Source organism: Platichthys flesus, chromosome 15 (assembly GCF_949316205.1).
Source record: "Platichthys flesus chromosome 15, fPlaFle2.1, whole genome shotgun sequence".
NCBI lineage: Eukaryota > Metazoa > Chordata > Actinopteri > Pleuronectiformes > Pleuronectidae > Platichthys > Platichthys flesus.
Window position 1 is genome coordinate 5,095,327 of NC_084959.1, and position 22,575 is coordinate 5,117,901.

Here is a 22,575-nt window from a genome sequence, read left to right on the forward strand (position 1 = left end):
TCTCCCTTAAAGTGAGAGAATTAATGAATGAATGAGTGACGGGAACTGCGAGACACTTGTGGCCTGGTTTGCGAAACCAAAAAGTGCATTACAAAGGCGAGCCTGTGAGCATGAGAGGAGAAAACAGACAGGGACATTTGACTCAACGCCCAGCGTAAAAGCAGATCAACACCTGAGATGATTCTTTGAGATGAAGTCATCAACAAACACAATCTTGCACACCGCGGGGGGTCCAACATCGCTCTTTTCTCTTGGTAACTCCCCAAATCGTCCTCTCTCAGCCTTCTCCCCTTGCTTCCATTTCTTCCTTCTGTCCATGCCCACAATTTGTCCCTCCCCGGGGGGCCTAGGGGGCTCGTAGCAGGGGATCAGGGTCCTCTGCTTACCTATTCCACACACACACACTACATATGTGCGTGCACTCACAAGTCTGTGCAGCTGTCGGGGCGTTGCATTGAATATTATACGCTGTGGACGGCCATACCTGAATTCTAACCTTAACCAGGACCTCAGAAATGATGTTTCAAGGCTTCAGTCTCCCTGAGGACGACTGGTCCCGACAAGGTGGGTGTTTATGCCACAAGTCCCAGAGTGAGGGAACATGCACACACACACACACACACACACAAACACACACACACACACACACCCCTGATTTTTTCCTCTCACCAACCTCCTCTCCTAGCAGCTCTTTCTACAGTTCATCTCACACTGCGTTCTTCTAGTGCCTCTGAGTCCACCCAAGATTTAAAAAGGCAAATTTCCAGCCAAGTGGGTCAAGTTCCCCTCTTGGATACAGTCACTTTAAAAACATTAATGTGGAAAAAAAAAAAGACATATGTTTTTGCAGAGGGTGTTAAAACATTGGATGGCTTCACCTGATCCCGATCCTCTCTTGGCAAGAAGAAGGAAAAAGAACCAGACAACAATCCAACAAAAAGACTCTGTTTGGCTTTTATTTCTATACGCCGTCTCCATTATTGATCTTTTCATGAATAATCTAACGATGCTCGGATAGTTTGTTTCCTGCTGTTGCCACGCTGGTTATTCCCATCAGCCAAATACCTCCAATGTAACCGTGAAGGTAAACAAACGAACCGATCTCACCACGTAACACAGGTCAATGCCACAGCTCCACAAGATGCACTCGCCGGTTTTAAGTGCACCGCATTAGTCAACAGATTTCCCGTCCTAACTGAGACAAAGCTCCCATAATTAGAGAAGAAGCGGCTGCAGCTGGCCTTCTGGTTTCACACTAAAACATTACCACAGAGGGAGCAGTTGTTCATCATTTAGTGCGGTGACCTTGACGCAAAATGTGGTCGAGCAACAGCTCCACTGATATATGGTGTCCTTGCTGTGGAGAGAGCAAGAAAGATACCAGCGATTATGGCGAGAGGCTGCAGCAAACAGTCTAACAGCAGCAGGCTACCACCTTCATCTTTACTCAGCATTGTGCATGAATTATATATGAAAGAAAGTCATAAAGTTTTTGGAGGAGGAAAGCCAGACTCTCACACCCTGTAATTACACAAAGTTTGTTATTGCCGCAGCACTTAGAGTGGGTGTACCACAGGCCGGTGCAGATGGGCGGTGGAGAGCATGCATTCTAAGAAAGAGAAAACAATGTAGAAGAGCTGCAGGGGGGTTCATGCAGATAAACAGAGAGCGTCCACGCAGCGAGAAACAAATCCAGCTTGTTATGCTCCCTTTAATTTTGGTTAAAGCTTAGCGATCCGCTGTAGAGCTGATATTAGCCCAGCTGATATGTCCCCTAGGGAGGGAATCTGCCGGCTAACCAGGAGACCAGACAAAGCTCGGTGTCATCATTAGCGAACGAAAGCCGGGGTACAGCTAACGCCACAGGCACTGCCAGGGCCTCGCTGGCCCATTAGTGTACAGAGTGGCACATCTCTGTCACATTAAAAAAAATCTCTGGAGATGATAGAAAACAAACCACATAACCCCCCCACCACCCCCACCCTCCGCACACAACATAATTAGCCCACAGGGGAGGACAGATTGAAAAGGACGTGTGTGAGGGGGAGAAGAGGCGAGAGAGATCAAGACACAGCAGAAAGAGAGAGAGAGAGAGAGAAGACAAATGAGTGTGATGAAAGCAGCTGTTGTGTGTCTCCGTAATGGAACCAGTTGCTCCTTAGTAATATTGGGAAAAGTAACTGAATGTAAAATCTCTCAGAAGAGAAAATGTTGCCCTGATGGTGAAGAGGAGTGAGTTTGTCGCACGACTCGATATTCTATTAATTTCACAATTTTCAGGCAAAGACGAAACCACAGAGGATGAAAGAGAGTGGGAAAGAAAAGACTTCCAATGCATGTGACTGTTTCTTTGAGATAGTTTATAACCATCAGCGCCAAGGCGAGTTACTTTGAAAGGCTTAACTTGAGCTATTGATAACCATTAATTTGTCCTCTCAATAAAATTCAAATTATGCTGCTTTTTATTGGGTTTTCAGAAGCAAATCTTCGACTGAGTCAAAAAGCAAAACACAACAAATCTCTGCCGGCTGTCATGTCAGAAGGATATTCCTTGTGATTGCCTGCAGGGCAGATTTGACATGAAAGCAGATCTACAGAAGTCAATGTTGATATTGACAATTCTTCATTCTGTGTCTGCCGAGTTGACTGATGCCTCACACAGCAAAAAAAGTGATATATGGTAAAAGTGCTGTGTGTTTTTCATGACTGTGTAGCAGGAGATCTTGAGTGGCAGCTGGGATCCTGTGCTGTGTTCATTATAGATGTCAGTCAGTGTTCTCACAGACACTCCTGTTTGTTCAGGTGAACAAAGCAGAAAAACAATTTGTTTATATTGTATTATCTTGTGTTTTTCAATCCTCCGTATTGTGTCTCCATGGATCTTTCATTTGATTTTTTTCATTTTTTGAATAATGGAAGCGGAACAGGGACAAAATCTGAATATAAACACATTTATGAATAAACCAATTTCGGCATGCAACCGCCAATCAACCGTCATATACAGAAAAGGTTGGGCATCCCAGTGATAGATTAATACTTCCAACACCTAATATTGTGCATTTGTATCTATTTCACTCAGTTCCAGTCCATTATCTGTAACGCTCATCCTTTCAGGGTCCCAGGGGGGATGGAGTCAATCCCCCATTGGGCGAGAGGAGGGTCAGGATATTGCAGGGCCAGCGTACAAAGACGACAACTGTACAACCATACACGGGGAGAACATGAGAACTGACTCCCTCCTGTTCCATCTCAGACACCAGTGGAGCCATCACTCCCTTTTGAAACATTTAATGTCTTTGTTTGGTCCATGTCCCACTTACTAGCAGCGAAGAGTGGTTAATGATCTATACTGTAACCAGCCACCAGGAGGCAATTAGGGAGATTTGGCTTCACTTTTCCGAGATCCGACATGTTGTCCATCTTTATTTACAGTGAGTGATCCAATCCCAACACTTTGTGTTAAACACTATTGCAGTATCTAGAAATGCTTTATTCCAGGAGGGGAAATCATCTGAGACCAAATCAGCACAAATAATTCACAACAAGTAATTTACTTAGATAAAAGAGGCAACACCACAGTGTAGAAATATTCTCTCACAAGCTAAAGTCTTGTATTCATAATTTATCAGCTGATTATATTTTGCATTAATAATTTGAAACTGCAACTAAAGCTGTCAGATAAATGCGGCGGACTAAAAAAGGGCAATAATTGTCTCGGAAATGTGCCGGAGGTATTAAGGAGCGTAAAATAACCCTTAAACCTGTGAGCACAGTACTTGAGTAAATGTTTTCAGTTACAATATGGTCAAGTATCTAAAAGAGGGCTATGATATTCGTGGGAGATGTACTGACCGTCGCTGGGGTCCAGGATCTCCACTGTCGCTGTGGTGGGGAACTCCATCACTGCCATCACCGGCTCGGAAAGCAAAATCTGGAAGGTCTCCGCCTGCTCGTACTTCCCGTCGGTGAGGATCTGTACCCGCCACGTGGCTCTGGTCTGCCCCGGGTTGAACTGGACCTGCCTCTGGGACTTACCCTTGAAATCCTCGTCCTTCTTTGCGCTGCCGTCCTGGGTGCCGATGCCTGGGGGACGGACGTGGAGGGGAAAAGAGAGAGTCACAAAGAGATTAATAAAGTTTGAGAAAAAAGAAAAGGGTGAAGTGGAGACAAAGCAAAGAAAACGACCATGAAAACGTGTCAGGCAGGAGAGAGAGAAACAGATGAAAAGCAGATAACATATTCACACCCTTTAATGTTGCTCAGAGAGACGTGTGAAAGGAACGCTGCATCTGTTTTTCCTCACTGATCACTTACACAGCCTCCGAAATGTGTGAAATGAATTTGCGACTGAGGCGTTTAAATAAACATATTCACCTCCCTGAGATAGATTAGCTTCCCCGGCTGTTTGGTATATACGTGTGTGTGTGTGTCTGTGTGTGTTTGTGTGTGTGTGTCTCTTCTCTACCCTCTTCAAATGTCTCTTATTTCATTTATAATGAGTCTTTTTCATGTGAATCCACTTTACAGAGATCTGTCTAACACTCAGGCTCATCGACACACCTTCTTCAAAGCAGGAGAGCGACTGGGTTTCAGATTAAAACACACATCAAGGAAGCCCAGGTGGGATAAGCCACACAATGACGTGTTACATCCGGAAACGTGCTGTTCATCTCCCTCTGTCTGCATTCATAGAAACAGCGTGAGCCGATACAGGCCTGTCTGCTTGATGCATGTTCCTGTAAATTAAAAGGATTTGTTTCCCAGTCGAAAGAGAGAAGTGACAAACACACGGAGTCGGGACTCGATGCACTAAGTCTCACACACGGCGAGAGCTGAGAGGTGAGTGTTGTATGCAAATAATAAGCTGACGATAATCACACGTGCTGAAATACAAACTTTTACTCCTCTTCTTTTACTGTGCTTGTGAGGATCTTGTGTGATTTAAATTATTTACAATAAAGTGAGGGAAGCTGTGATGACAAACTCAAGGATTGTTATAACAGGCTTTTTATCTTAATTGTTGAATTGTCTGGGTTTATTTCTTTTGTAGTTTTTCTGTTTTCACAAGTGGCACAAATGTGCTGCAGATGGAGTTTTGAGGTTTGACCCCAATACATTTTTTATAGGTTGTCAACAACTCAATGTTCCGGACAAGTTTCTACAACCACAATAACGACAGAGCTCACAGAAGTCCAGAGAAACTGCTGGTCTCCACGGCTCATATCTCACATTTGACCCAAGCATCATATTAAATCCATCACCCTCTGTTTCCTCTGCGTTAGCTCAACGTGAAAAACTAATGATGCTGCTGGAAGCTGCACCGCGCTGCTAAGAGTCTTTTCAGGAACCGGGTGTAAGGTTCACGAGCTGAGCCTGGCTCGAGCTGCGCCGACAGCAGCGTGACAGAAACACACAGTAGGATAAGAGGGTTTCCGGCTCAGTTGATTGGGCACTTCTGTGGTCATTTGTGCTAATGGTGTGGTCAATTTACAGAATTTTTTTATTTAATGTGAAATACCATTGACGTTGATCAGTTGTAGAATGTGGATTCAGATTTTAAAAAGATTCAGGGCTCAGGCCGAGCTCGGCTTCTCTCTGGCTTGGTCAAGTTGAGACATACAATTGGAGTCTGAGCAGAACTCTGATCAGTTCATCTGTAAGGAATGCTACATATCTGTGACCTCAATATTTAAATTGCCTTTTTAACTTCTAAAATCTATTCAACACACCCTGAAAATGCATCATATGCCTCCTTTAATACCGAAGTATATGCCTTTCTCTTTTTTTTATTAGAAATGTGTGCATGTATTTGTATTAGGACATTATTTATGAGAATGATGTACAGCTCATGCATCCTTTCCTGTAGATCCCTTGTTCATGATTTGAATCCTGTATAAGACTTTGCATCTAAAAGCAAAGACTACATTTACATTTATAAATAAAGAGGTAGTTTACCAAATGCAAATTCATCCAATAGCAATTAATAGGGTTGACTCGGTGAAGGATTATAACTTCAAAAAAAATTTGAAAATGAGAACAGGTGTCATCACACAGATGGCTTCTATATGATCCGGCTTTCTGTCCTGAAAAAAATCAATTTCGATCCACATCAAATAAAACACACAAGAGCAAATCCCGGGCGAAAGGAGAGATGAAGGGTGCAGCCTCACTGTGCCACCTCCACCGGGCCCCCTGCAGGGCAGAGACGTGCATCGCCCGGGGTCGCACCCAGGCTCTTTCTCAGCAGGAGACATATATACCCACAAGGGACCTTTTGATCGCAACGTTGCTGCTGCTCAGCGCTATAGTCTGTTGTGTCTGTGTCTCCAGAACACAAACACAAACACACACACACACACATAATACAAACTCACAAACAAGCTCTGTACAGCTGCTAACATTTTCCTCCTTTTGTTCTCTGTTGTTCATTTTTCACAGCTGAGAGCAAACACTGCAATAAGCTGTGTTTGGCTGAATGTAAAAAAAAACAACAACCACAAAGTTCATCATAAAATGAATGAATGCAGGAACCTTCATGCTCATTATACCAGAGAGGTAATTTCACATGGAGACAACTGAGGTGGAGATGTGTGGAAATAAAATTATCTCTACATCCACCTGGCTTGGTATCAATAATGAGGCTGGAATACATCCCACAGAAAGGCTGGGTGATATATACTGAAACTTAACCTGGCAGAGATTCACCTCGTTAACAAGCCACCACTTATCTCTCGGAGCAAGGACAGACGGAGAAGAGGACGGAGCAGGAAGTCTTCAAGGAGTGAGCTCTGACTTGTGCGAGGAGCAGGAAAAGACGAATGAGAGTTCAGTCCTGTCATGCCATGGGGCGTCTCTTATTACTCACACAGAAGAAAGACGAAAGAAAGGAAAGAAAAAGGAAAGAGACAGTGTACCGAAAAAACACAAGCAGAAGAGGTGCACTACAATCAATAGTTGGATTCAGACTTGTACCTAAACATTTTATGTGAAGACCAAAATGTCTCAGTCAGTTGCTCCAGACTATTCATTAAAAATATCCAGAGAATTCACACAGAGCAAGTGGGCGCGTTGACGATGTCCCGAATACACAACATACGCAAAACTGAAAAGATCAAAAAGAGTAAATATGTCTCAGAATGGAAAAGAAGACGCAAACAGAGCTGCCAACTTGAAAGACAACGCGAGTCATGAGCATTCGATGACGCTGAGGGCAGAAGCCGCTGTCGATGTGCTACAAACAAAACATGTCGAAATTATACTTTATCTCTTTAAACAGATTCTATGAAAGTATCACTGTTTGTGTGGAGAAACATCCGACGAATTTGTCTTCATGCGTGCTCTACCACGCCTCACCCGAATGTTCCTGACATGTTACTATTGTCGTGAACACGTGTGTCCTGCACAATCTCCCGCCGTGTTCTTCATGAACCCATTCGTTCTGCCGTTCATGTTTGTAAATGGCCAATTTGCTCCAACCAAATACAGGATGCACACAATGAGTATACTAGAGCATCTACAGACAGAGGAGAACCAAACTGCACACAAGCTCCTCACTGGAGCAAGACAGACGGGGGGTAGATCTAAGACGCATGACAAATGGATAGTGGGAGGAAGAATATAAGACGGAACTCGTGGCCCAGACCCGGGACTTGAAAAGGCTGCGAGGGAGCAGGAGGAAGAGAGAGGTGGTGTCTTTGATGAGAAAAAGCAGGTCAGGTGCAAAAGGACCAAAATGCTCTCTACGGTGAAATGAGGTGAGAGGAGATTACGGATGAAAGGACTAGAAAGTGAGAGGGGTTAAGTGGGTTGACGAGTCAGTGGGACAGGAGTAACGGGGGGAGGGGAGAAAGTGAAAGAACTCAATTAGAAGAGTGGAGCAGGTGAGGAAGGGCAACACGCCCGGGAAGGGTTAAGCTGAAGGTTGATACCTTAGTCATGATCGGACTATATTTTTTCCTTCCGCAAGAAGAAAGAAAGCAGAGTGAGACTTGTGAGCTGGAAGACAAGAGGCAGAAGGATCTAGCGTGATCCCCCGGCTCCTGTCCGGCCCCGGTGTGGCTGAGCTCTGCTTCGCGGGGGCATCTTTGAACCTTGATCTCGTCTCCGCATTCCTCCTCCGCTGATCCTCTCTACCTATACACGCCCTGTTGAGATGGAGCGAGCGGAACCAGCTTCCCTCCACCTCCGCCTGGCACCACACCAGCTTCCCTCAGCAAAGCCTCTGTCAACATCGCTGGGTGTCTTTCTCCCCGCGCCGCCAACCCCCGACACTCTGCATCTAATCTATCTAATCCATCTGCACACACACTATCTACTTTAATCACTAAATCCTATGATGCTTCTTTTACTTTCCTCCCTTTCCTTTGCTTTTTATTCGCCCTTTATACAACGTACAGCTATTTTCCTCGAAATGAAACAATAAATTGGAGGTTTTGACCCTGAGCTTTGAGGGGGTTTGAAATGATTTGGCTCGACAGGGCAGGACTTTATCCCTTTTTATAGCTCAAACAATTCATGGAGTAATTAATTAACGAACAGGAAATTAATTGGCAACATCTCTGATAATCTTTTTCAAGCATAAATGCCAACAGCTGCTGGTTCCTGCTCTGCGAAGGTGAAGGTTTGTTCTTCCTTCCTCAGCTTCCTATCATCGTAAATTCGATATATTTTTTTATTTTAAACTGTGGTCCAGGAAAAAAACAATCAATTATGTCACATCGGGCTCTGCGGAATAGTGCTGGCATTTTACAAAATGTCAGTTAACTGCGTTCGGTCCAAACTGATGATGTGTTTCAAAGTGCAGCGCCGGTCCTGCGGGACATTAGGGAGCAGGACGTGTCCACCGATCTGTCTGATGCTCACGACCAACAGCAGATTTGCAACTGAATTTAAAATGTGATTAAAGGTGACTGCTGTTGATGTTTGTCATTGTTCAATTATTTTCTACCCTGAAAAGTGGATTTCATAGTTTGTGCAAACACTGCTGTAGTTCCTGCACTGGTTATCGGATGTGTATATAAAGTAGAAATCCTTTGAAGGTGAGAAGACCATTGACACTTTAACCTCATACTTGTTGTTTCATTTCAAATCTAGTGGAACTGTCATTCCACTCTCTGACGGCACTGTGTCAATAGCATCAGATTTAACATGAAGGCAATCTAAAGAGGCCGTTTTTGGTTTGTCCTATCAGAGCCACTGTAGAAATAAAGTAATTAATTGGGACACTCTCCCAATTAAGAAATAACAGGTTAATTCTAAGGTAACACAAACTGGATGATTTGCATATCATCAGCAGTACGTGTCAGCTTGAGCAGCAAACTGACAACCGCCAATATCAAGACAAAATGAGGGAACTCTAGAGGAAGCCAGCTGAACAGATTCATCAAACTCACTGGAAAATTGTCTCCTGTGGCACGAGAACGCTCTCAAAAACCATTAAGGCTGGAGCCAAACACCTGTAACACATATTCGCTTGACAACAACACAAACTACAGCCTTAAAACTGAGTTCAGTCGACAGCGGGGATCGATCACAGGTCCTGTTACTGTGTCAGTCTGGCATTGGATTGAATTACAGCGAATGGTGTTCCTGCTATTTTGTCCATTTCGAGCGTTGCCACTCTATTATTGTTTCATTGGCTCCATTCTTCTGTTCACCGGCCCAGCAAATTGAAATCTATGAAAGTTATTAGGGCTTTGATCAGTCGCAGTTTTTTACTCTGGGTCGTCATAAGCTGGACCATATTTCATCATCTGTGCCGGCACTGGACCATTCTGGGTTAATGACAAATACCAAAATGCATAGAAATAGAGTATAAGCAGGCGTATGTGTGTGCAAATCTGTCGCTCTTAATTGTACAGTAGCCTATAAGTAACAAGCCGCATCTACTATCAAATACTAGAAATGACATGTTCTTTATTAAAACAGCAAACAAACACATTCATACACTAATTATACAGCAGGGGAGTGATATATATATATATATATATATATCTTGAAAGTGGTTTTGTTATAATATAATATAATACATTAAAAAAATTCCATTATTTTGTCTGATAAAAACATAGAATTTCTACTTATTTGTCATATTTAATACAAAATATTGTCTTTAGTGAGCTGTTAAATAAAGTGTGGCCAAAAATAGTTGCTGGATGCTATGTTATGAGTCAAAATATTCTTTATATGACCTTTATTATTAATATTAGAAGTTAATATTTATTCTCAGAATCTTCCTCCGAACCAACTTATGAATAAAAAACACCTCTGCTCAACAAACAGCAGCTACACCGGCCCCGGATGGAGGACACTGTCACATTGACACTTCCTAGCACCATGTTTTAAAAAGCAGGACGTGTCTGTGTGTGTGTGTCTGCGTGTGTGTGTGTGTAGGTGTGTGTGTGTGTGTGTGTTACATCAGAGATAACCAGATGCTCGCTCACCAACAGTGCAAAGAGACGCAGGTTACACCGCAAGCTCTCATGTGTGCCCAAGAGATCCACTCACAACCTTTTCCAGAGAAGCATCACAAACACACATACACACAAACACACGCACACAAACACCACATTCATACGCACAGGTACACAAGTCTTAAAGTGCACATAAACTGCTGCTGTGATGCTGCGACCAGACGAAAGCTATGAACAGGGGATCAGGATGACGTTGAGAGGTGGGAGACGGTAAAAGCCGCTTACAGCCGGTGAATCTCACAGAGAGAAGTCGCTGAAGCGTGATAAAGTCTGGGAGCGTTCAGGGACAAGTTCATCATGAGCCTTCTAACCTTCGATCCTGAACAAACACTCCGACATAAGCACAGAACCACGTCGGACTGTTGTTTCCAACCCCAAATAACCTCCATCTGCCGGTCGGAGGGCTTATAAACAAACTCTGATGTTTGTGTCGTCAGCTGGATTTAAGATTTGAGAGTCAGCAGTGTGTTCTCTGCATTTTATTCTTAAGCTTGCTGAAGACTCACTTATCCAAAGACCTTCAGACAGGGCCGACATGTTCCCAGTGTCAGTGTTGTCTGCTGCGACAAGACATTTTAAAGCCTAATATGGATAAAAGAAGACCTGAGGCTAAATGCTACCTAAGGCCAGTGAGCAGAACTACTTTAGATTGATGTCTAACTTAATGTTAAGGTCTAATTTGGAACAAAATGTAACAGCAGCTCTTTCCATCTCAGCACCCGAAAAACAATTTCCAAGAAGAAAAGCACTTTTCACAAAGCAAAAAGTACATCATGTCACTTTACATGCAATTGTCTGCACATATAATTTTGTATTTAGTCAGATCTTAATGTCATTTCAATCTCTCTCTTTCTGTGATGCTGACGTTTAGGGCACTGACGCATCAAACCCACGCACATAAAACCACTTGTCAAAGAGCGACTCACACTCACTTTGCCTCCTGTCTACTGTGGAGAGCCGCATTATACACCGCGCAACAATACAAGGACCATAATTCTACTTCTTATTATTCAAAGACAAACTAAGACACCTTTTTAAACCATTTCGATTCTGATTAAATTGTCATATGGAACAAATACAAACGGAGAGCATGTATCAACATTCATTTATACCGACAAGGAGATTATGACAATTCTTTTGTGATGGTAACATGATGGGTTTTTGTAATCATTGACTTCTACCCTGTCCACAATAATGCAGCTAGAAACAGCAGTGGTTCATATACTGTATATCGGTTGACATGAAACTAAGCTAACAATGGACTGATCGTCGATGTAGACTTTATCGCCACCTGCTGGCCCAGTGTACCTGTTTGTGCGTTTGTACTCATTTTCGTGTTGTTGTCTAGTCAGAGATGTTTTGTAAATCGAAGGTTTTGTGAATGGAGATTTTCTTTTAAAGCAGAGGGGAAAATATCAAGTGTGTAAACAAGGTCCTTAACCTCGGAAATGTCGTCTGTCAGTTTGTTTTCTCAGTTTTTGTGTCATAGCCTCAGCTCAATGTGATGCATTTTTATTGCCTTTTTACATGTATTTATTCAGATGCCTATTTCAGGTCCTCGTGGAGACATGCTGGGAAATCACTTGCCCGTCTGGGATAAATTAAGTAGAACTTTGAATATCAAGAAAAACAGCATGTTGCTTTCACTTGTAGCAGAAGTAAAACTCTTTTAATGACCTTGTTTTCCTCTATGTGTTGGGAAATAAAAAGTGGCATTGTGCTCCGGGCACTGCACTATCCTTACGGCTCTATATTTAGTTTCCTAGAGTTCTTGACAAAAAGTACTTTGGAAACTCTGGGATGACTTAAAGCCAAACTAAATGACCCAGGCAGAGGGGATGGAACTGGTGAAACCCTGAGGAGGAAAATGAAATTGGGCTTCAACTTCAGTAAAAGTTTTGGGATGAAAATGATGTTCACAGCTCTGCAGCAAGAAAATTACAAACTGTTGATTACATGTCAAGCTTCAAGAAAAATCGTGAAAAATGAGGCTGAGGATTTGTATTATTTCCTGAAATCCACAGCATTTGGACATACAGTAGGCTACAGGTTTCTTTCTTTGCTTGTTACGCACAGAAACATTAATGAGAATAACAAGTAATGGATCTTTAAATGAAAAGGAGGTGTATTCTGACCACCAGCCAATTAAATCAAGTAAATACGAAAGAGGAGGCCAAGGTGGCTGTTAAACCTAGCATGGTATATTGGCACAAAGCCAGGTATGGTGTGTGTCTCAAGAATGTGATTGTGTGTTATTACGATCATGGCTAAACCAAGTGTAGGACACGCCCACAATCAAGCACTAACGCAATGCGTACGGGTTTCCAGCAGGGCCACGGCCACGCTACCAGCTTTGTGAGGCTGAACCCAGGCAGTTAATTGCTAATACCTCACAACATGCTGCCAATGTCCTTTGCTAACGTGATATTAAGCAGGTATGTTTACCATGTTCACCGTTTTTTTAGCCTGTCAACATGCTAACATACTCACAAAAACAATTCTTATGCTTTGCTAGCCTTGTGGTGTTTAGCCGGTGTAATTTTTGAATTGTTCATCCTTTGGTTTAGCTTGTTAGCTAACTTTTGCCAATGTGTTAGTTGTTGTGGTGATATTTCAGTTCGGGATGAAGTGGTGAACTTACAGTGACCCACCATCAGGCCGACATTGTTAGACATAGAACCAACAACTGAAATGTGGCTAAAACACAAAGTATGTCCTCAGAAAGGAGGAGAGACAAACCCACTCACCGATGAACGACGTCTCTCCCAGGTAGCCTCTCCGTCTCAGCACCACCTCCAGATACTTGTCCTCCTCGTCCACCACGTAGTATTCTCTCTCCAGGGAGATCCAGGACCAGTCCAGACGGAACTTCTGTCCCTTCAGCTTGTTACCACCTGGACCAAACACACAAGAACTTTGTGTTAACTCCGGCACTTTAACTTTCAGTTCATTTAGAGTGAGAGCGTACAGTTTATTATCTAGAATCTCTGTGGAAATACCTCATGAGCCATTGTGGGTCTGTGCCTATTTACTTCTAATGATAACTACTGAATACTTGGCATTGGGTTTTATGCAAAAATTGGAAAGGCAACTAAAAGGCGAGATTCTGTGACTGGAGGGAGAAATTATTGAAAAAACCATAATGGTGAAAAAGTGCATTCATTATTTTCAAAGTGCTGCAAAACTTCTGCTGCAGAACACTTTCTGCTTAAAAACAAACAAACAACCCAATCTTGTGCTCAATCTCTTCATGATTTAAACGCACAACCACCTTCGATGAACTGCGTTCTTTCCTTTTTTTTCCTCCTCGCTTCGGCAAAAATAGCATATCGTCCCGAGTGTTTCAGCGTGCCAGCCAATCAGTGCTATAAAGCGAGGGGTTGGCAGAGTAAATGCTCGTGTTAGTGCGAAGGCTTACAGAACTTAATAGCTGCCACTTCAACAGGCGGGCAGACAGGAGAGATGTTTTGTGCGGCTAATTTGCCCACCTACTGCCGGGGGAGGAGGACGGAGTTCTGCAATAATGAATGGAAATAATGAGAAAACGTTGTAAAACTACAAGGAAATAGGTGGAGGTGGGGTCTTTTCTTTCTCTGATGAAGAGTGTTTGACTAAGGGAGCAAAGCTGAATGCCTTCATGAGGGTGTGTGTGTGTGTGTGTGTGTTATCCTGGCAGAGAAATGCAGAGGAGTAGGACTGACTGTGCAAATGCTGTGTGTAGGCTGTCGGAATGGAAATCTCATTTAGTTCCATTGAGGACAATTTCAAAGCTATTTGCTTCAAAGCTAACCCTAACGCTTATGCCTCTTAGAGACTGGAGCAGTATGGCTGTCAGAAGAACACACAGCATCGCACTCTACCGCCGCCATCATCGAGGTGGTAAATGGCAGCGGGGAATTATCAAACCAGTAAAAGTGCTATTCTGTGGCTAATCCAGCGTTGTGATGCTCTAAAAAACAGATAAAATAAGATCCGTAGGAAACTCATAAGTGTTACCATAAAGCTCTGACTCTACATCTAAACACACATAGAGATCTGTGTATGGATAAAGCTGCGTCGTGATACCGGCGTGGTGCTCAAAAGCTGCCGAGGTGAAAAGTTCAGCTCTTTCCGGTTTGGGACACATAACAACAACAGGCCGGGGGGGGGGGGTTGAAATCACAACTTGTGTATCCTCCAAGAAGCCTGTGGGCCAGGTTTAGGCTTCGCGTAGCGCGCAAATATGAAGATGCACACAAACACACACACTCATCCCTTCTTCTTTCCAACTTCACTGCACCGTTGACTTTCATCCCGACTACCTGACGGTAAATATGGCATCAAGCTGCCTGAAGTCCTAAGTGTGTGTGCATGTGTGTGTGTGTGTGTGTGTGTGTGTGTGTGTCCTTCTGTGTGATCTCCCACTGAAAGTGAGGAGCATGTGCGCGGACAATAGGGATCTGAGTCAGAAGGGTTCAGACGGTCTCGTTCTTTCAGCCTTTCAAGAAGATAAAAGACCGCTCACATGTGCTGACCATGCAAAAAGAAGCCTCTTTGAAATCATCCTCAATAGAGATAAACTCACTTTACAGCGTCTTTCAAAGGCTTCCCTAACAAAAACTGACCACAAGAGGTTTTTTTTACCAATTAGGGATCATAGTTTTTGAACAGCAAATTTCAAGAATCAGGGCACTCCGAGAACTCAGCCGAGAGAAACTTTGATGATACAGTTTTCCTGCCGGCTTGTGATCTAGGATCCACTTCATGGAATGATCACAGACAGCTGTCCAGTCAGATAAGACTACTTCTTTTTTTATTTATCCACAAAAGGGTTAAACAAAAAAAGAAAGTATTAAACCTAAATCCCCAGTAAGAGTGTCTCTATTGTACGTCTACAGTTTGGAATGCTCTTATCGAATGTGTTGCAGCTGCTGCTTTTCACCATTCCCTCCTCGAGCTGGAGAAAGGTTCAGTCGGCGAGCAGAGTGAGGAACCTGTAATTAAGGTAGAATCATTCAAGAGCACATCAAAAACAAGAGCTGCTGACCTTCAGCGAGGTCTTAGCATCTGCTCTGGTTCAGAATACGCTGCTGAGAGATTCTCACACTGTAGTGCTGGCTGAGTGGATTGAGTCTTTCATGTCACAAAACATGAGGCGATGTAAGAAAACCACACACGTTAGTCTTAGTCCAAGGAAGATGGGTTTTTTTAAATGTTTTTCAGAAACTACACGAGGTAGAGCAGTGGTTAGTTATTTCGCTACACAGCAAGAAGGATCCCCCGTTCGAACCCTGTGGCCCTATACGCTGGTGACCTGTCCGGGGATAAGTGGTATAGATATAAATCAATAAAAAAAGCAGAATCTGCCATTTAAAAATCGTGAATGTAACTTCAGCTGCAGATAAGACGTAATTTAAAGGCGATAAATTACATGTCTCTTTAGTTGGAATACAATTCTGGATTTCTCTGGGTTTGAAGGTTGCTGGAAACATTTTGCACAATGTCTGTAAAGAAATAAACAATATAAGATATAACATATCATAGGTTTAGTTGTTTTTACACACTTGAATTCATAATTTGTATATATATCATCTTTAAGACCACCGAGCTTCCATTCATGTTCAGTCTAAATAAGCTAGTGAGAGAAAAATAAAACATTGAACAAGGAGATAAAGTTAATATCAGCTGGATGCTGAAAATGCACTTGCATATATATATATCAAGTATATAGAATATATAGACGAAAGTACTGTATAAAAGCCAGGTGAGTGCATTCAAGTCTTTCTTACCACAGGGCCTTAACCACTGGCATTACTCCAACCAACCATTACAACCACTATACTGGCATGTGTAGCTCTGCATTGATTGTGGTCGACTGAGTGTTCACTCTATTTCGTGCTGCACGTTACATGTCACCGTTTCACACAATTGCCGTATGTTCCTTCATGGGACAATAATAAATTCACACTGATGTTGTCGGAGAATATGAAACAGAGCACTTCTCCTGCAGACCTGTCGCAGAGCCTGATCTCAGAACTGTCACATTAAATATTCAGATCAGATTGTGTGAAGACACCTCTCTTACTCCACCACCGACTCGTGTTTGCGCAATAAACATAACTCACGTTTGTGTGGAAATTACACACATAAAAAGTGGAATTATCATTTACTGGTTGGGGGGGGGGGGGGGGGGTGTGAGGTGTGTGTGGGGGTGTGTGTGTGGAGGTAGGTATTCCTTATGTTGTGGGGACCTAAATCTGTTCTCACAGCCACCTTATGGGGACGGAAAAGAAAGTGCACATAATTTGAATCGTTATATTTTTAAGGTGGAGATGTGTTTTAATGTTAGTGTGAGGTTAGGCGAGGTTTATGTTAAAGTTACGGTTAATGAATGTAAGTCAATGTTATGTCCTCTGGTTGTGTGTGCAGAGGGAGGGGGAGCCTATCATGAATTAAACTGTAACTGCCGGTACTGCATATTAAAGAGGAGGCTCTCCCCCCCACCATGTTTGGTCTGTACCAATATGGACTTTTTCAGTTTAGTCAGAACCACATTAACAACATCGGAAGGGAGCTCAGACCACAGTGGTTCGGTTTGTTCAGTGTGAAAACAGAATTCAGACCATCGGACCGATTCCAGGAAGTTTAAAAAGACAAAGAAGCAGCTCACAGGATTATACTTGCTCTCTTCGTCTCTGATGATACAACGTTTGACAGACGAGGATGTTCATTATGTGCATAGTGTATATTCCTCCTAATGAGGTTGGTGATGCTGGCAGAAACACAAAAACGATGCCACACTGGCAACAATTAACAAAACGGTGAACAAAATTAACCAGTTTACTCAATTTCTCCGTCCAAATGGAAAGACAAATACCCATTAAATTGACATCTGACATCTGACGCACACCCGACTACAAACTAATGTCAAGTATAAGTCCATGCAGCTCACAAAGGTAACAGTACACTCCCTAAATTACAACGTGAAACCAAAATCAACCAGATCAGATGTAACAAAGACACAAAGCTAGGTTTTACATGATTTTCTTTAACTATAATTCTTAAATTAATCTTGAGGAGCTTCAATCCGAAAAACTCTGTATTGAATATCAGCTCAGTGTTTTGTAAACCTCTCTTAGACTTCACCTCCAGAATCCAATGATATTCTCTCCGCGGCTTCCCCTCACTGCTACATCTGTGTACTCATTTATATACAAGTCCCCAACTCCCAGTGCAATTGGCAACCGAACAGCTGTATGCAGGCAACAGACCAAATGGTTTTTGCTCATCATTTGAGAAACATTGGACCAGGATGTAATCACTGAATCTGCTATTTACTCAGCTGGCATGTGAGGCAGCTCGACTCTCTTTCTCTCAGAATACACTGGCATTGATATATCTGTAGTAGATAGGAGCCCACGCACCAGTCTCCTGACAGGAGTGGCACTCTGCACGGACTTTGATGGTTGACAAAACACAAGCATCTCACTCCCCCTCAGGATGTTTCTTTGAATGCTCCCTGTCAGGTGTGTGTCAGTCACCGCGGGCCTCGACACTCGTGCAACTGGTGCAACTGGTGGGAGAGACGATCGCAGGAAGCTGTGATGGGTTCTGAACTCAGCTGCTTCTTTGTTCTTCAAGAGTTTGTGCGTGGTTCTGAGTTTATCTCATGATGTGGGGACCTGAATCTGCCTACACGTCACTCTATGGAGATTTTTCAACCTGATGTGGAGAAGGTGCAAGTCCAAATAACTACAATGATTATGTTTTAAGGGTAAGACATGTTTTAAGGTGAGGTTTGGGTTAAGGTTTAGGTTTAAGGTAAGGGCCTGGCAAGAAGTTACTGTGGTTAAGGTTAGAGTAAGTCATCAGGAGGTCATGGAGACGCAACTGTGTGTGTGTGTTTGTGTGGCCGCACAAGCAGGTCATTTTACAGGCCTTCTATTAGCACCATAGCCTGGTGTCTAAGTGTGTGTGCTGTGTATTTGTGTTTCCCACTACATTCACACTTTGCCCAGGGCGAGCAGCACGACAGTGGATATCTCCTGAGGTGTATTGAGATGTAAGTCGACTGACCAAGGTTTCCTGGCCCCGGGCAAACACGTGTATTTCAAATGCTGCTCAGCTTGAGGGTAAATGATGCTAATAAGCACCAGGTTTCTTTGTTGTTAATTTGCCGACATCAATTTTATCTCGGTGCTGTACAGACCTCCTGCTTTGCTCCTGCTGGATTGTGCATGTAGCTCCTGCCTGGTGGCAACAAGGGGAAGTGAGGTGCACCTACAATTAAATCCCCCCATCACCCGTCCACCCTGAAGAAATGAAAGTTGCATGTGACGGAATAATGCATTGTTTCCTTCCCTACAGTCAACAGCCACCAGCCACGAGTGGGGGGGTGCAGAAACACCTGAAGCAACCTTGCACATGAAGCCATAAAAAAAAAACTGACATCTAGGGCAGAGAAACCTCACTGCTTTGAAGTCCTTGTGCTGCACTTAACACTGTGAGCTTTTTCACTGATGTCTACAGAGAGAGCCGCATAGGACCCCGGGCAGGGCTTCAGGGAAAAGGCTCGGGGACGAAGAAACTAGGGGGCTCTCTTAAGGTGTGTGTGAGTGTGTGTCTGCTTTTGCGCAGTTGCTCATGTGTGTGTGTGTGTGTGTGTGTGTACAGAAAAGTCAGCGCCTTGCATGTCTTGAGTGTCAGATGAATCATAGAAACTAAAAGCATTTGTCGTCCTGCTGGATTATTGTGTGCGCCGCCGCCTGTCAACTTCCACATCAGCACAAGTCTCCCCACGCCGCCGATATAATATTTAACAGAGGGACGGGTTTAATGTGTCTCAGGACGGCTGCCGCTGCTCCTGAGAGCAAACTGCGTCTGAGTGTGGAGATGATAAACTAGGTGCTTAAATCGCTGCTCTTTCCCTTTGCCACTCCTCTGCTCTCATTTCCCTCCATTATCTCATCCAACTCCTTAGAACAACATTTTTTTATTCAGCCACAAATGTTCATTTTTTTTACTTCAGCGGCTCACTGTACTTTCAGATGTATGGTTTTTATTATTTTCACAGAGCAGCCGAGCTCGGAACGGCTCCCCGGTGCCGTGCATCGTGGCAATGTGGAGGGAAAACGTGTAATTGTTTGTAATATATTGTAATAATTAAAGTCCCATTAAGATGACACATGCAAAGACGGTAAAAGAGAGAGTGTGAGCTGGAATCGTCGCTTCCCAAGCTTCATTTTGTGTGGAGCAGTAAACATTGAACATCATGGTGAGTGAATGTGGCAAAAAGTGAGACAGAAAAAGCAATAATAAGCCAATAATCTGGAGGAATCTAACCATATATTCAAAAACTGCAAATGACCACATTCCAGTGTTTGTTCTTGAGATTAGAGTGTGTTGGTTCCTGTTGATGTAGCTGATGGGTTGTCAAGCTTAGAGAAGCCGAGAATCAAAGATGATTAACGCGATGAAAAATTCCCCTTCACATCCCTCAACAGGTCTCTCGCTCTCGTCCCGGCGCTCTAATGAGATGCAGATCAACGCCGTGCCACATTCACGACTGTGGAACGCGCTGTAATCCTCCAACAAAGACATCCATCAGCACCAGCGCTGACAGACAAACACGTCAGGCTGCAGGAGAGAAACGCCACAGCGAGGGTGTGACAGTAAAACCCGACGCCTGAGACTAGAGTTGACAATAAACCAGCGACAGACTTTGAGATTAAGCTCGACAAGGTGAAATATCCAGGCCTCTTACCGGAAAGGAAAAGGAGATGTAGGAATGAGACTGAAGAAAGAAGGTGTAATGGAAAAGATGTTGAGCAGGGAGGAAAAGAATGGAGGATTCATTTAGAAGAATCCAATAAGATCTAAGAGTGTCATGATGACAGGGTGAAGAGGATAAGAGATGGAAGAGTTGAGATGTGGGAGAAGTGGATGACAGTAAACTCCTGAATGGAGGCTGATAAAGAGAATCCTCTTTTAAAGCTGTGTTACTGTGTGTGTGATTGTGTGCGTGTGTGTGTGTGTGTGCTGGTGTGTGTGTGTGTGTGTGTACTCAACATTTGCAAAATTAAAGACAAAAGGTCAGTAGATTTGTGGCCATGGTGTCAGACAGTTTAAAGCTGTAATGTTTATTTTTTATTTTTTAGGCACTTTAATATGAAAACTTAACTTCCGATGAAGGTGAGAAAGATTAAAAAAGGATTAAAGCCCTGTTCAGCAAATTCAGGAAATAAATTTAAAACCAGATTGTAACATTATCACTGACCCTGTGTTCACTGGACTTAAATAGAACGAAGGACTTTTATGGAAGTGAAATGTTTGAGTGTGTGAAATTAGGGGCAGCTTGATTGAATCTAAGTGGACAGAAGCAGTTTAAACTCTACCGAGCAGCATCCTGGTTTTTTACTGATTCAGGTGATAAAGTTTCCTTTATTCACATTATTTTCCTATTTCTTTATCAACCACTGTTAAAATCGTTAGAGCCGGACTAGATATTTGGGATCCAATGCAGATACCAGTATTAGTCAGAAAGAAATGTCTGATACCGATATATTTGTCGATTGGTATGATTTGTAAGAACCTTATTACCAATTAATTCGATTTCCTGGAGAATAACTCGTGGATCAAGATGAAAAGAAAGTTTAGGGCACTGATATGTATCTATTATATTTAAGTGTCTGTCATTAGGAGTAGATACAAATAAAAATCTGGCTGTGGTGAATTTAAATGTGATTTCATACGAGCTCTATTCAGTTCCCTTCTCGTTCTACTGTAGAGTTGAAGTGGAGTTTAAAAGTTAACGACTCACGACTCAGAAGCGGTTTCAAAGAAAAGGGGCAAACCTCGGCGAGGTAATTTGAACAAGTTGTCATTAGTGCTGAGAAAAAAGGTCTTTTGAAGAGCGCCGGACGTGTCACAATGGCACCACGGATTCACACGCGTCTCACCAAACCATTACAAACCATTAAAGAAGCGATGCCCTCCCACTACTCTGCGGTGAGTAATCTTCATAGCCAATGATAAGAATCATGTTTTATTCAAGTCAACTCTGTGAGGACGGAGAAACACATGTCAAGTGTTCTGTGTGCAGTGAATCCACAGGGTCACAGAGGGGTAGGGACGGGGGGGGGGGGGGGGAGGAGGAGTCTGTGTATAGTGCGATCAATCCCATTCGCAGGGGGAGAAGAAACAAACAGGAAACAGACGGAATGACAGGAAAGATGTTTGTTTTTGTGATTTTGGCAAATTAATCTTTTAAGTAGAACGGAAATAATTAGTTAATTGGTCAATTATAATTATCAACTCTTGTGATAATTCATGGGCACAAAACATGGTCTAGGTTCAGCTTCTCAAATATGAGGGTTTGCTGATTTTCTTTAGTTTGTTACCGAGCACGTTATGTTTTCATCAGGGCCCACTGTTTGTTTGTTTGTTTGTTTGTTTGTTTGGGAATGATGTGTGTGCAATTTGTGTTGATCGCAATTAAACTTGTCTTTTTTAAATTTTGTAAAGACACAAGAAGACATTTAAAGACACGTTGACTCATCGCAGAGACCAAATGTTCTTCTCAGTTTAACGAAGCAAATAACTTTCAGAAGAATCAATAGTGAGGATCGCTGCTCGTTGCAGCTCTACTCCAGTCTTTTGTTTTCACTGTCATCGGTGTTTGTTACGTGCGTCTTCATTCAAACTCCCTGAGCATCCCCTGGTCAGAGAGGAGCCTGGGAAACGAGTGGTGCTCCAGCCCACTGCAGTGAACCATAGTGATCGCAGCTGCTCTTAACCTGTGACAGAAGGCGCTTCCTGCCGCTCTTTCCCCGTAGAGGAGCCTGTAATAGAGCTGTGTAATTACCAGTGGTTGCCTGGCGGCTCTGCCCGGCTCACACGCTGCAGGGCTCTCATTAGCCACAATGATGCCGGTGCTCTTAAATATCAAACACTTCTTTCTTTGTGCTGGAGGCTTGACCGCCCCTCAGCCCTCGGCTACCCCTCCGTCCTCTGCTGTGCATGCATATGTGGGAATGCGTGAAAGTGTGCCTGTCCCAAGTGAATTATATATATACACATGTACCAATAAATACATATCTGTACCTGTTTATATGTACACTCATGTTTT

The 22,575-nt window shown here is 43.2% G+C and overlaps 1 protein-coding gene across 1 annotated transcript in view; it reads right to left on the minus strand.

The window, feature by feature from the left end:
- The window catches only part of LOC133969173 (FRAS1-related extracellular matrix protein 2-like), a 56,276-nt gene that overhangs the window by 23,305 nt on the left and 10,396 nt on the right, over positions 1-22,575 (minus strand). Inside the window, exons 3-4 of the mRNA XM_062405464.1 lie at positions 13,217-13,363; positions 3,853-4,083 (exon numbers count right to left, since the gene is read on the minus strand). Of these exons, the coding sequence (XP_062261448.1) occupies positions 3,853-4,083; positions 13,217-13,363 (378 nt within the window). The remainder of the gene's footprint in view (positions 1-3,852; positions 4,084-13,216; positions 13,364-22,575) is intronic.